The sequence below is a fragment of the Apteryx mantelli genome, chromosome 1 (genome assembly GCF_036417845.1).
Source record: "Apteryx mantelli isolate bAptMan1 chromosome 1, bAptMan1.hap1, whole genome shotgun sequence".
In the NCBI taxonomy this organism is placed as follows: Eukaryota; Metazoa; Chordata; class Aves; order Apterygiformes; family Apterygidae; genus Apteryx; species Apteryx mantelli.
In genome coordinates this window covers 127,640,860-127,655,405 of record NC_089978.1, presented here as the reverse complement: position 1 = coordinate 127,655,405, position 14,546 = coordinate 127,640,860, and the positions used below count along the sequence as shown (strand labels likewise).

The 14,546-nt window shown below is 40.4% G+C and overlaps 1 protein-coding gene across 12 annotated transcripts in view; it reads left to right on the top strand.

Moving 5' to 3' along the window:
* Positions 1-14,546, top strand: part of ST3GAL6 (ST3 beta-galactoside alpha-2,3-sialyltransferase 6) — a 76,503-nt gene that overhangs the window by 40,616 nt on the left and 21,341 nt on the right. For 9 of the 12 annotated variants that reach the window (XM_013950087.2, XM_067301441.1, XM_013950086.2 and 6 more), the window contains one exon: positions 14,202-14,301. In XM_013950087.2, coding sequence (XP_013805541.1) covers positions 14,213-14,301 — 89 coding nt within the window. In that variant the 5' untranslated portion in view covers positions 14,202-14,212. Of the gene's footprint in view, positions 1-2,594; positions 2,817-3,214; positions 3,234-5,048; positions 5,197-14,201; positions 14,302-14,546 lie in introns of those variants that run through there. The other 3 variants (XM_067301412.1, XM_013950090.2, XM_013950089.2) reach the window with 3 other exon arrangements.

Sequence of the window (14,546 nt, the reverse complement as noted above, 5' to 3'; positions counted from 1 at the left end):
GTACATTGTACTGGAGCTATTCTTTACATTCCAGCATCCACGGGGAGCCAGGAGGAACAAGGCAAAACCTTGAATAGCCCCCACTCGCCCTGGCTGGGGAGAGAAGGTTGGAAAATTTGAAAAGCCACAAAACCGATCCTCCCCTCTGTTATGAATGCAGGAATGGAATAACCAAGGAACTGGTTTTAAGAACAGACAGGAATGAAATGAAGTTCAGACTTAATAAGTTAAGCTCTTTTTAGAATCTGTTGATTTACAATGCAGGTTTCCATTCCCGTAACATGGAAATTGCTTTCTTTCGAGCCGTTAGCCGTTAGTAGAAAACTTTATAAATAAAGTGAGTGGCTAGCAGTCTTAGGTTTCCACAGACTCTTCGACTTACTTTTAAAAGAACAGTTTCTAGCCCTTGAGAGTACAAGATGGAAACACTAAAAAGATCAGCTGCTGCAGAGCTCGGAAAAGCTCTTTGTTAGCCCAAATCTGCAGGCTGACACTTTCTTAATACAGCAGTAGCTGGACGCTGCTTTCTTTCACTGCTGCTTTTCAGAGTCCTGTGGCTGGCAGTGAAATTAAAATGGTGTGAGGGGAATGTCATCAGCTTAACTGGTAGCGGAGATGGGCAGTGAACTATGCATGTGATAAAGGGGAATACAAATACAAAAAGTGTGTGCGTGTATTAATGTGAAAACATTGAGTGTGGGCATGGGAGGAGGAATCCCTTTCCCAGGATGAGAAAGGAACTGAGACTGTGCTTCTGCCACTATCTTTTTTTTTTTTTTTTTCTCCCCTCCCCCCGTGTAAGTTTTGGCTTATGTAGTACCCTCCTGGGCAGCTAATTATTGCTGCTGTCTGTGTTGTGCTGGTACAGTTTTTGTACCATGACATGACAGCCTGTGGGAGGGAACTGATCTGTCAAAGGGAAGGAGGAAGGACAGAAGTGTACAAGTCCTCCTCTGACACAACACGAGGGGAGGGGAACTAGTGGGGGGGTGGGTTTCCCCACAGTGAGGAGAGGGGAAGGTGCTTGGCTGCCTCGGAAGTGTCGTCACTGAATGAAACCACAGCCTTATTCATCTTTTGGCAGTCAAAATAGGTATTTCCTGTTTCTTTGAAGTTCTCCAACCTGCCTGTATACAACCTCCATCGGTGTCATGTCTGAGCACCCTGGAAACACTATCACCCCAATCTTCACAGCACTTCAGATAGCTTGGAGTCGATGTGTAGCATTGAGGAGGATCTAGGAGCAGAGTTAGGGATGGAGATGGGAGAGACCCTGTAGGGCCCATTTGAACAGAAAATTTGCACAAGATTAAATGGAGGCATAATATTAAATCCACTTGATGAAGTGCCAGAGCAAGTTAGGATTTGTCCATATTGCTGAATGCGTCCAAGGCTTGCTAGCATGTGGTAGCTAGTCTTGACTGTGTCCCTTGTGTAGACAAGTTACTGCCTTTTATTCAGTTAGCTGGGAAAAGCCTCTATTTCAAAAGGAAATGGTTATGGTGAGGGAAAACTACAGCTAGCTCTGCTTGCCCAAATGTTTTGCAAAATTTAATGAAATAGGGTGACAGTTATTTGCCTCACATGAGAATTTGGAACGCCATATGGGCCTATCCTTCCCCCCACCTGCTTTTATAACCACCCGTGACAGTTTTAATTTGTGGTTCTCAAAAAGTCAAGGGCCTCCCAGCTGTGTTTGTAGTGAAGTGCCCCATGGTTCAGCAGCACTGATAAAACAGTAACACTGGAGCAATGGAAATGGAAGAGCTGCTTTCCTTCCTTGGTTCTTCTGTGCTTGTGGCATGCCGTAGTTTGTTTACAATGCGGGACATCAAGTCTTAGATGGCTTAGCCCCAAACCTTAGTGTTTGGGTTAGTTTGAAGATTTTTTTCAAATCTAAATTGAGAATGTTGTTTTGAGTTTTTTGGAAAGAATGATGAAGTGAAATAGAACATGCATCTCATTCTTCAAATTTCACAGATTCATGGATTTCCTATAGTAAACACTCTGTCGGATGATGTCGGAGTCTGATTTTCAAAGTTGGACTACTGAAGTCAGATGATGTTTTTATCTGTTAAGCAGCTGAAAAGTATATTTAAAATGTTTAACTTCAGGCAACTCTGTTTTGGAAATGTGGAAACTTATATGTTTGTGCCAGGCTCTTCAAAGTTTTGTTTTATTTTATTTTTTATGTCCAGAAGTTCTTATATCATTTCTGGAACACACAATTCTGTGACAAAGAGAAATAATGAAACCCATGAAAACTGGTTTCTGATGTCTTTCCTCCATGTAGATTTTCTCATGTTCAATGAAAGATGAGCTTATAGTGCTTTTGTTCTACACAGCTGCCTATTTATTTTCACAAAACCTGTGATGATCTCAGTTATATTAAAGCCCTAATCTCCTGTCAAATCTGACTGAAATTAGCCAAAAGGCTTCAAAAGTCCTGTAGGGAAGGAAGGGGCATGCACATGCACATACAGACTATGATTGCGTGAATCTCATTCCATACTAAGCATATGCAATCTAATAGAACAAAAAGCCTTTTACTTCACTGCATTTCCTGCTCTAATGGAGTTCTGTGATTTCTGCAGAATGAATCGCCATCTTGACGGGACGTGCTGTTTCTGGATTTGGTGTGGTCAGGGTAGCAAGGAAAAGACGTCAGTGTCTTGCTCTAGAGGATTTCCAGTTTTATCCCAAAGCAGTATCAAACTTCTTGTGATATCCCTGCTGCAATTTTGGTCAGTGTGGTTGCAGGGGCAGCGAATCTGTGCTACAAAGGAATTCATCATCCTGTCGTGACTCAGAGCAAGGTGAGCCCAGTGTTGTGCTGGGGCTTACCTGCTGCTCTGTTGTGAGTAATCCTCCGTAAGAGGAGCTACATGCATGTACAGCCCTGGGCAGAGGCTGGCACTTAGCAAAGCCTCCGTTAGGGAAGGATAGCTAATCTGTTTAGGAATACTACAGTCCTGCAAAATCAGCAACCCTTATTCATGTGTTGTAGCGTTTAATGACTGTTGACACTGAGAATCAAACAGCAGAAATGGACACTGTTTCACCTAGAGCAAACCAAGCTTGCCTTAGAAAGTAACAGGTGAAGGTGATACCAGTAACTGATGATTTGCAGCAGAAGTGGCTATATGAAACCGTGACTGCCTTGCTGAGTCCCTCGCCAGGAACACTAACCACTGACCTTGAGCCGCGTTCGCTCCTTGCTCTTGGCTGGGCCGGTAGGTATTTAGTCAATGCAGAACAACATCAGCGGGACAGCTGTTGGGACATTAAACTCTAGATTGCTTGGACAGGGTAAAATGTAGCTTTTGAATCCTCACGATCTTAGGAATGACTGGCCTCTTCAAAAACAACAACAAACAGTGACACATTCATTTTCAGTTTGAGAGGAACTGGATTGTGTTAACCTTCAGCGAGGGTTGAGGGTTGAAAGTCGTTTAAAAAAAAGGGCATCTCTGTATAGCACTGAGAAAAGCATTTAAGCTTTCCCAGCATTCCCTGCTGACTAATTTAGGCAGCTTTCCTCTCAGACAGATGGCAATTGAAGATTACAATCAGAGATAATTAGCTTTCCTCATGTATAGGTATGGAAACTATGGTGCATAACTCAGGGTTGTGAATTCCTCTATAGGAGGCACACATCTAAAAGTTAGCATTCCCATGAAGACTATTGTACCACCATTTTATAGTTCTGGATCTTTGCAGTTGTAACACAGAAACATTTAAGTGAATTTGTGCAAACTCTTCCGTAGGAAGGAACACTGTTCTGAGTTCCCTTATAACAACTAATACAGTTGCATTGTGAAGAACTCTGGTTTGGTTTTATGCCTTTTAGTCAGCACCTTTGTCCTGGGGTTTTATTGTTTATTTGATTTCAGCTTTTATTTAAGGAAATACAATTAATGTTACTCTTAATGTTCAGATCAGATACATTTACATCTCTGTTCCCCTGGGGAAGTCCATTACTTTACAAATCTGTTATTTCTTTGAAAATAGTAATGAATGCAGTAAGATGTGAATGGATTTTATTCTGACAGGTGTAAGCTGATTGGCAGCTCTTCCCGTTCAGAAAAGAAGGTATCAATTAGGAGGACTTGACATATTGCATTTAAGTGAATTATATTTTTAACTACGCTGTGTATCTAGTAGCTTCTGATATCTTCAGAATAAGTCCTGCTTTGGATATGGTGTGATAATTTTTCCTATATTCACAGGTAAAAAATGGAACAAAGTACTAAAAGCCTTTAGGGGATTAGATACAGGCTCTACTGCTACCTGTACAATAGTTCTTTGTTAGCTCAGAAATGCTTCACATGCACAGTGCATTTTCAGTTACAAAGCTGCTCGTTAGAGCTTTTCTTATGTATTTTTTGCTGTAAATAATTTGGATTTTTTTGAGCTTTAGTGCTAAGATAGTGAAGCTATAGATAAAGGTTTTTTGAAAACAGCTTTGATATTTCCAATACTTGAGCTTTTCCAATTTGACACTGTCACTTTGGATTTAGCTTTCTACTAGTAGTTAGTAGTAAAGTTATGTATTCTGGTTAATTTTCAAGATCCAGAAGCCATGTGAATGTACTTGTTGCAATGCTGAGTTGAGAGCACTGGAACCTGAATGCATTAACGTTATCAGAGAAGCTGCTCAAACTTCTGTTCATGCCTTGCAACTTTATCTTGCTTCTGAGCTGGCAGCACCACTGTCCTGGGAGATTTCCAGGACTTAGTAGTAGCGTAGTAGTGTGGGGTAAGTGTTGCCACTTATCTTTTTTTTGGTTTTTTTTGCCTTTTTCCCTCCCCTTCCTCAATTAATTTAGCTTTACACTTTTCATTGGCTTGTTTTGCTACATTCCTGAGAATCTCAGAGCTCTCTATTGGCATGTACACATCACTGCAGACTGACTCACAGAATCTGCTTTGGGCAGTAAATTTTATCTCAAGCAGCTTGTTTTTCTGCTTTTTTTTTTTTATGTCAGTTGTTGAGAAAAGATAGGGAGCAGCACAGCAAAAATCAGCATTTCACTGTATAGTGAGCATACACATGCAAAGCATGTCTGTAGTCAGCGCCCCAAACACTATTTAAATTAAAATCAGACTGTTCAGTGTTCCATGCTGGTAGGAGCATGTTCTCACTTATTTGCCGGCCCATTTATTCTGCACAAATCTGCACAACATAACTTGATGGTGAGTTGTTTTTTTTCTTTCTTTCTTTTTAGTCCCCATAGTAATAATAATAATAATAAAAATAAGAATAGGATCTGTGGCATCAAATGACAGTCCTTGTGTGTTTGGGCCTAATCCAGACTGGAGCTTGCAGATGTTAGTGTGAAAACTAGTCTTTAAAAAAAAAAAAAAAAAAAGCACCTGTGTCTGCTTAGGGCCAAATTCTGAAACCAGTACACATCTGGATTTGTGCTGTTTTGACCGAGCGAGGGATTAGTCTGTTTTACTGCTGATGTAGATGAGGAGCATTTTACTCTCCAGGTGCTGGTATTGAGGCAGGTAAATTAGTACTCTCAGCTACCTCTTAAAAATAAAAATAAAAAAAAAGCAGGATTTTTGCTCCTCTGAGAGCCCTAATTTTGTTCTTATGCTTCCTTTTGTTCTTCATTTTTTATGTGGTTTATTTTAGCCTTGGACTAAGATTATATATATTCTGTACTTTCCCCCAAGTTGACTGGCAGATTTAGTTGCATAATTCCCAGTCATTTTTGTGAGATCTGAGGTTAAATCAGCAGCTCCAAATCTGCCAGAGCTAGATGTTTTGATATCTTAGGCATTATTAAAAGCCCTGTTTTAAGGTGATCTTGTTAGGGCTGTAGTGAGTATTGACATATACAGATAAAATTCTCTGGTTGGTCTTTCTTAATTTATTTTGCTTGATCGTGGCTTCTGGGGAAAAATAAAATCCAGTGAGCTGATATGATTTATGACTGAATCCAGTTGAAACCTGACTAACTTGGCTATTTCTAGCCTTTGTTTCCTTCCATCTTTTTCCATCTTTTCCCTTTGGGAGACCTTGGAGGGGTTGTTCGTTTGACCTTGAGCCGTGAGCAAAGAACAATAAATGATCCTGTAGCGGGATGCCTATCTTTCGGTTAATCGCTTCCTGTTTTCTCAAGCACGGTGTGTAGCATGTCTCTTGGAGGGGGGGTGGAACAAATCAGCTCAAAGCCAGGAAGCCATGTTCCTTCAGGAAGAGCAGCTGCCTTAAGATGGCAGAAACATTTTCAGTTTTGTTTGCCAACGCATGGAGAGAAAATGACTTGAACTCTGGTTTGCAGAACATGTTGCATGGCCTGTTTATATTCCAGTCTTTCTGGAAGAAGAGCTGAAGGGAGAGGGGAAAACATGGGCTGAGAAGGAATACTACTGGCACCACAGTACGTGGGAGGAGACTGTAATCCTATGCATTTATCTATTCTATGTGTATTTTGTTCTATCATGTATTCTACGGGCACCTATGATGTGTAATATATTAATAGCAGTGTAGCTTAGGCTGGTTAAAGCTTTAAAGGTTAAGCTAGGAGAGTACAACAGTGCTGGAGGAAACCTTTCTGTTAAGGCTGCGTTACTGGTGGGGATTTTTGTTGTTTTGGGGATTTGGGGGTTGGCTTTTTTTTCTTTCATTTGCATTTGCTTCGACTGAAGCTTGGCCAGTTGAGGAAGCAGAACTATACATGCTCAGCTCATATGTGCTTTGGACTTTGCATGCACAGGTTGGCTTTTGACCAAAGCTGAAGTAGCTGCTTTTGCACCCCACTGCAGTTCTGTTGCTTCGGCCATGGCAGGAACTGCTGGGTTGTGTTCGAGTGCGGGGGGAGGAAGCGAAGTGTGTCTGCAGGAGGCCTGTGGAGGGACAGGACAGGGAAAGCATGTAAAACTGCCTGTTCCCGACTTCTGGGCTGCTTTGCAGAAATTGGTCACTTCTTGCTCGTCCTGGTCTTGAAGTATAAACACAGGCAAGAAGCTGAGACCGTGGACTTGCTCCTATTCTTGTTCCTAATTATAGGCAAGGTTTCTGCAAATCTGTGATACTTAGAAAGCACCAGTTAGATCAGAGCCCAGTAGCTATTATTTTTCCTTGTTCCTTCCAAGCTGCAAGCTGGATTTGAATCTACCCAGGACTGCCTTTTAAATTCAAGTTAGCCGTGTTTTAACTGAACTACAAAAAAAAAAAAAAAAAAAGGGGGAAAAGAAAAAAAAAAGTGTGCCATTTGTTGGAAAGAGCCCCAAGCCTTTTTGGAATGTTAGGGAATAGTGTTTTCTTTCTCGGAGGGGAAATTTAATTAAAAACAACATTTGCCAGCTGAAAAATATCAAGCCAGCTATCTTTACTCTTGCAGTTGTAATTGTATGTCTATGCCATGCTACAGAGCACGCTGTCACCTCAAGCTGGTACCAGGGATCCATGCTGTACTGTGTTGTGCTGAGCCAAAATATTAGCTCAGATCTCAAGGGTGGCTTAGCAATCCTACTGTAGCCCCACGATGGAGATAACATGTTCTGCCTCTCAGCAGGGCTAATTAACTCAGCATCACACCGCTACACCTAATACTGTTTCTATTTGAGGGCCATTTCAATGATACCTAAAGCTCAGGCTCCACTACATTTTGCACATCAGTGCTTTCAGGCAGGATACACTGACTAATGCTTTGCACAGTTGTTTTTCATCCATATAGTAAGTATTTGGTGTTAGTAAACGTGATGGTGAATTTTGCATTAGTAGACCCAGAAGTGATATCTCTGTGAAACAGAGCACATCCTTATTTGTGGTACCTCTGAGCACAGGATGGCAGCAGTTTTTGCTGCCAAAAGGGGGTTATATTTTAATAGATACCAGATACAAAAAGCTTGTAGTAGCTGACACAGGCTTGCATTCCTGTGTTGACTTGCTATCCAAATAACAGTCTGCAGAGTACATGCAAACTTTGTCTTTCTTCTGGCCCATTCCTTTTTACTGTTTCTGTTCCTGCCCCCACTACAGGGCACATGTAAAAGGTGCTGGGTGCCCAGGCAGAGGAAAAAGAAGTGAAAAAGGTATTACATCACTGAACAAGTTGTGTTGGACTAGATAAATAGGAGGAAAGAACAAGGTGAAATGCAGAAGAGCTTAGCTGAGTAAAGATTTGGCTAGAACAAGAAGCTGCTGTGCCTGATTCCTTGTGTTCAGCTGTGCTGATGGGAATGATGCAGAAGAGGCAGGACTGGAGATTACGGTTTGCAGGGGAGAAGGTGCTGGCGTTGTCTGTTATGCCCAAGACACAGAGATAAACCATGCTAGTTTCTGGGCTTGCCTGCAGCCTTCGGGAAGCAAGCCCACTTTCTTCTTCCACCAGCTTCCACCCATTTAGGTGAATTAAGATTGCAGGGGGTGAGATGACAATGTGTTTGTTGACCGGACTTGAATTCTTTATCAATACCTTTTAGGCAAAGGATATGCCTGCCTGGGAAGACTTTCTGGCCTTATAAGTAGGTTTGGTTTGGAGAGTCACACAAGAGGAAAAGTGAATTGATGCACAAATCTCCTTGAAGGCTTTGGACAGAAGCAAAGCGAGATGGCAGTTGGCTATGAAAAAGACTGCTGAAGTTGCTTTTCCTCCTTACTTGACCCAGCTGGCAGGCATGTTCTGACAGGGAGCAAAATGTTAGTGTCTATGGTCAAAAGGCAAAAACAGAGTAAAGTAACAATGAATTCCCCACAAAATTATAAATTTACTGCTGTACCTTATATGATACAGAATAGATTTCACCATTAGTGGGATAATGAAAGAGGGGGAGGCAAGCACCTAGATGCTAAAGGCAATCTGTTAACTCTTGCAGTTTGTTCTGAATGAACTGTGCAGCCATGCAAAAGGTTGGAGGTGGATACACCTCTAGTCCAGCCCTCTCCCCAATAGATTAATGTCATTGGAGAGCCTAAATTTCTGTCTGTAGTGGCTGATAAGGAGAAGAGGGATTTCTTGGGGGGGGGGAGGGGGAAGGAGAGGCAGAGGGATGACGAGTGTCTACATCTGCTATTGGATTTACAGAACATCATTGCTTGCTGATGAGTACTTCCAGAAAAGACCATCTTGCTGCTTCTTTTTAGGTCTTCTATAAATTGTTAAAGGAAGGGGAAACTTTGTTGGGGAAACTTTGGAAACCTTCTTTAACAACAGAAGGTTTCTTGGAGAAGGCCATCTCTTTTTCAAAGTAATCAGGATGCCAGGGAAGTAAATGGCTAGTTCCATATGCTGTTAGAAGGGAAAGTGGTTCCAGCTTTCAGAGTCAACAAATTCTTCTCTATGTCCATCTCTTTCCACCTTGTCCCTTCATCATTTACAGATACTAGGGCAGAAAGCCTAAAAATGACTTATCTTTGAATATAGAAGAAATCTTTAACTGTTGGTAAAGACCTGTTGTGTCTTTGACAAAGCATTGGGATATCGCATGTTGCGTGATGGCGGAAGTCCCTGATGCCATTTTGACAAAGTAAAACCTTAGTTTTGTGATGCCATGGTTTGTGCAGAACTTCAAGAACAGGAATAACTACTTCATGATCTGTGTGTGGCGTGAGGGGAGGTTGTAAAGAAATCTTTTCTATTTAAGAAGCTGTTAAATTACCACTCCCCAAGCAAATCACTGTTGCCAGAGTCTTGGAGACATAGTTTTAATTCAGGGCTACTTCACGAGAATAATTCAATACAGCTACCTTCCTCATTTAATTTTAATCTTTCTGAGGACTTCTGTTTCTTAGTAAACTAATGTTGAAAGCAGCATTGGAAATGATGAAAAACTTCATTAAAAAGTATGTGAGGAGAAGGCATTAGAATGACTTGATCACTTTAATATCGTTAAGACTCTACTGCAGTGCTATCGTATTGTTTGATACAGCATTTCCTTCCTGGAAAAAAAAAAAAGAGAGAATGAAATATGCTGCACATACTTAGGATAGTTAGCGAGAACTGGGAAAGCTAATGACACACTTTGTATAGATTTAGAAGAAGAAATGTGTGTATGTGTGTCATGATATACCCGCGTTTTGGCAGCTTAACTTGAGAAAAATCATGACATTGAAACTCTCTTCTGCTCATCATCCTGCTGCACAGTTGTTCCAAAAGATATATACCACATCCCGATCAAAAGGAAGCAATATCACAGGATTGGCAATCGCAAATCCAGTCCCACAAAATAGTAAATATGTCTTAAATCATTTGATTTAAAAAAAAACTTTTTAGAATGTTTTTATGTTGGTTTTTTTTTTCCCCTGGCCTTTTAAATTTCAAGGTCCACTCGAAGCACATTTTCAAGCTCACTTCCCCTCCATCCCCACAACTACAAGGGCTTGGAACTTGAGGTCTGAATGAGATGAAATTCTCATGCTGTCAGTTAGTTGGCAGCAGCAAAAGGTTAAAGAAAAACTGTCACAAAACTAGGTGTGGAGCTGAAATTGTTTTAAGATGAGTAGTATTTAATTTAGTAATAACCCGCTTTTAGTTAAATATTTACTTTAGTAATAGTCAAAGGTGCTTTACAAAATAAATAGGACAGATGGCAAAACCTCCTGCATTGTATTATTAACAATCAAATTTTAAGCATGAGAAGAAAAGGAAGGCTAGCAAGCATTAAGAGGAGAAAAACGGTGATTATAGTGTGGTCAGGTGGTTGCCCAATCCATCAGCTGGAGCTTCCAGCATGACTGTTTTATTCTGTAACAAGGCTACTTCAACCCTATATGCAAGTCGAAAGATAAACAGAGGCTATGAGGTATTTGTTCTCATCAGATATAGCACTTCCTGAAGTAGAAGAATAAAGAGCAATTGTAAGTAAAGATGCAACTCTGGCAAGGGCGTTTGTTGCCCACCTTGACCGAGGGGAGCGGAGAGGAGCCCGTGTGTGTCGTATGCCCAGTGAATCTCCGCAGTGGGCTGGTAGGAGAGATGCTTGCTTACTTTCAGAAAACTAACCAGTATATACAAAGAATGCCCAATGTTGGCATGTTTGATTTCTTATTTCTTTTCGGTTTCTCTCCTGTGTGTCACTGTAGGCTTTTTGGAAAGAGGAGGGAATTCAGTAGTTGAGTTCCAGCTTTGTAATTCTTGTTTTACTTAAACCCAATCGGCCTTGGCCTAACAGTACCGTGACCTCTGTCAGTGAGGTTGATGAGCTGAAATCAAGATGCTGGGGTCTGTGTTATGATAAATAAACTGGAGTGTGACTGTCATTTTACATCTGAATCCTGTCTTCTCAATTGCTTATTTTCTTGCATCTCTAAGTATGGGAATTTTCCAGTGCAATAGTTGCATCGTAGGAGTTTTTATTTTCATTTAATTAGCTTTCTATGCCTTTCAGCTATTTTAGAGAGAGGAAGGGAGGACTGAAAAATGCTGTTACTGGTAAAAATATACCCATAATTTCTTCAGTAAACAAGAAATAGATCTGTTTATTAAAACAGGTTTAAAAAAAAAGCCTTTACTAAAAAGAACATCTTCCATGACTGCAAAGTTCTCTCTTCAAAGCACTAAATGTAGTCAGACAGTGGGGGATTAGATAGTGAGAAGACACTCATATCATTAGAGACCATTTTGTGTACAACACAGCCGAGTTAGGGCCACCATTCATGATGCTATGTTATCATATGTGCGCCAAATTGAATGTCCTGCATAAGGTATTGACAGTCGTTAAAGATTATGATTGCTTTTGCAGGCACAATGAATAGTTTTGTAAATACCTTACAACAGCAGAAATTAAGAAAAATTTCTTTTTTTTTTGAAAAGAAAGTTCTGTGTTCCCCCCCACCCCCAAAAACCTTTATGAACTGCTTTGCCTTCTCTTTGCTCTGTGGGTTTTTTGGGTTTTTTTTTTGTTTGTTTGTTTGTTTGAACTTGGTCTGACTCTTCAGCAGGATTCTCTTAGTGGAGCTTTGATAACTGATTAAATTACTGATTTTTTTTCTCTAACTTTAATGTAAAATGGTAGTTTAACAACTTTATCTGAAGAGCAGATTCATTGTCTTCTGTTGATTTAACTGAAATTTACATTGAATTAGGGAGTAAAATATAGACTATCTCCCTTCTACACTTTACTCCCTAATTCAATCAATGTAAATTTTACACTTCTACATTTTCATTTTGGCATTGTATTTTAGCAATCTTTTGTGAAATAGAGGTTAAAAACACTGCCAGTGAAATGAAAAACATAAGGAAAACAGTGTCTTTCTCAAGTGAATTAGCCAGTTGCTGACGCTTGACTAGACCTTATCAGTTGGTTATTTGTAATGTTCCTGAGGTTTTAGGGAAAGACTTTTACAAAATTATTGCAAAAACTCATGGTTAGCTCTGAAAGTAGAGAATGGCTATCAAAAAATTGCAGTGAGGAATTAAGGGAGTTCAAGCTGTAAGAGAGACAGTGTCATTTCCCAGTGAGGGATGAAAGGCTGAAACTGGAATAGTTGGCTCCTGTGGGTATTTCACCCAAACAGGGCAGGACAGTCTGGATTGGTATGCTTAAAATCGACAGATTATAGCTTGTTCATTGAGTGGCTTCGTTACTGGTAGAGGATGTTATAAAACCCCAGCTCTGACCCTACAATTAAATTTATGTGAAGGATATTGAAATAAAAAAACTATGGAAGTGGTTGGCTTGTTGCACGCAACTCATTGTAACAAATGGATATTGGTAGATATGCTGTTAGATATTTCTTCAGGGTGGAAGCATGTGTGAGCTGCAATAGTTTGCTTCATAACTTTTAATAACAAAATGCAGCTCTCCATGGTTGTTTCTTGGTCTTTAATACAAGGTATGGTGTTAAGATGCTACTAGTATAAAACATATTATGGTAAATCACTTGCTGTATCTATCTTGAAGACTGAGTTTTGGTGCCTTAAGGCCATCTGTTTTCCTGCAGGTTTAAAATAACAGCAACTCCATTCTAAAAAGACACATAGAATTAAAAAAAAAAAAAAAAAAAGAGAGAGAGAGACATAAAGCCAAAGGCCTATATCTTGGAAAACTGAGCAGTACATTTGTTCTCATATGGACTTGTTTCTGCTGGAGAACTGTTTGTTACCTTCTCTTTTAAAAATATGTATGCGCAAGTAGGTAAACATGCATTGTGTGCTCCTAGCGGAGCCTGCTTACCACCATAGGGAGAGAAATGCAAACAATAGGAGGATATAGCTCTCTAGTAAATTTCCACAGTAATTTGTGGCCAGAATGGCTATTTTGGACTTTCAGAAGGTTAAGTAACAACAGTTCATTCATAGCTACTGAAAGAGCGGCTCAGTGTGTTAGACATGAGCAATGCAAAGCTGTTGCCTTTCCCCCAGTAAGTTGTGCCAGATGCAGCAGCTTAGTATTTCTCTGGTTTTGTTTCATTAAACTGTGCAATGAGGTGAAAACTCTGTTTGAAAAACAAACACTCTCTCTGCTGTTGCTCCAGAAGTTAGTAAATTCTTAAGTGCTTTCCACAAGTTGGGTCCTGACTCCTCTTCCTCACTTTGTGAAGCTTGAGAATAGCATGCTTCTCTCAGCTCAGCCATGAGGTCTGTGTCAGGAGTCGGAGACTGGGTGAGACATCAGAGCATAAGCAGACAGCTTTGGTGCAGCTTTGAGGGACCAAAACCAGACTCTCAGAATATTCAGTAGTCCTAAAAAAGCTGGTAGCAATTTGTGGCAGACCGTACCCTATCCTGCTGCAGTGGCATCAGCCTATCTTCCTACCCCAAAACGCGCATGCTTGTTTAACCATGTAATTATGGAAACTGATAGTGGGTGGAGTAAGAAAGAAGAGAAGAGCAGGTATCCCTAAAGGCCAGCTTCTGACCCAAGAGGCTGATTTCTTTGGGCTGTCAGCAGACAGAAAGGGTTTCCTACTCTGTGGCTCTGTAAAAGCCTGTATTTCTCTAGTAACTTCAGAGAGAACCTAAAGCAAGCCTTTGTCAATACTTCTCTGTTATCATGCAAAATATGCATGTACATGAGGTGTGGAGGAGTGCGGTGTTCAGCTTCTGTCACAGGGACTTTGTGTGACCCAGTGTAAGAAATCAAACTGGAATGATCCCCAGTCAAATTTGTGGTGATGGAGTGTGGCTAAATGGTGATAATGGCGATTTCCTTTCCTAGGTCAAAAGATGTTTTATGAAAGCTCACTTTAAAATCATAACTTATATTTACATTTCTTCTTTTATTTCTTTCTTATATTTCAGGTCTACCAGTCATGAAACGAATCCTTCTGTTTTTTATCTTGGCTGCTGCTGTTATGTATGGTATACTTCATGGAAACTTGTGGAGGAATAACATCTACTGGTATGGTGATGTTCCATTCATTTATAGTGCTAATATCCTCATGACTGTGTGATATCTGTGACCCCTAGTCACCGTGTTACTGAACATGTTTTCTAGTGACCGGTAGAACTGATTACTACTGTGGGGTTTGTTTTGCACCATGAGGAATGAATGCAATTGTTCTGTCCTGACATCCTTTCTCCCCTTCTCTTGTGTAAGTTTTAAACCTAGCAGCCAATTTGAATTGGTTGTATTGAGAAGTTGGG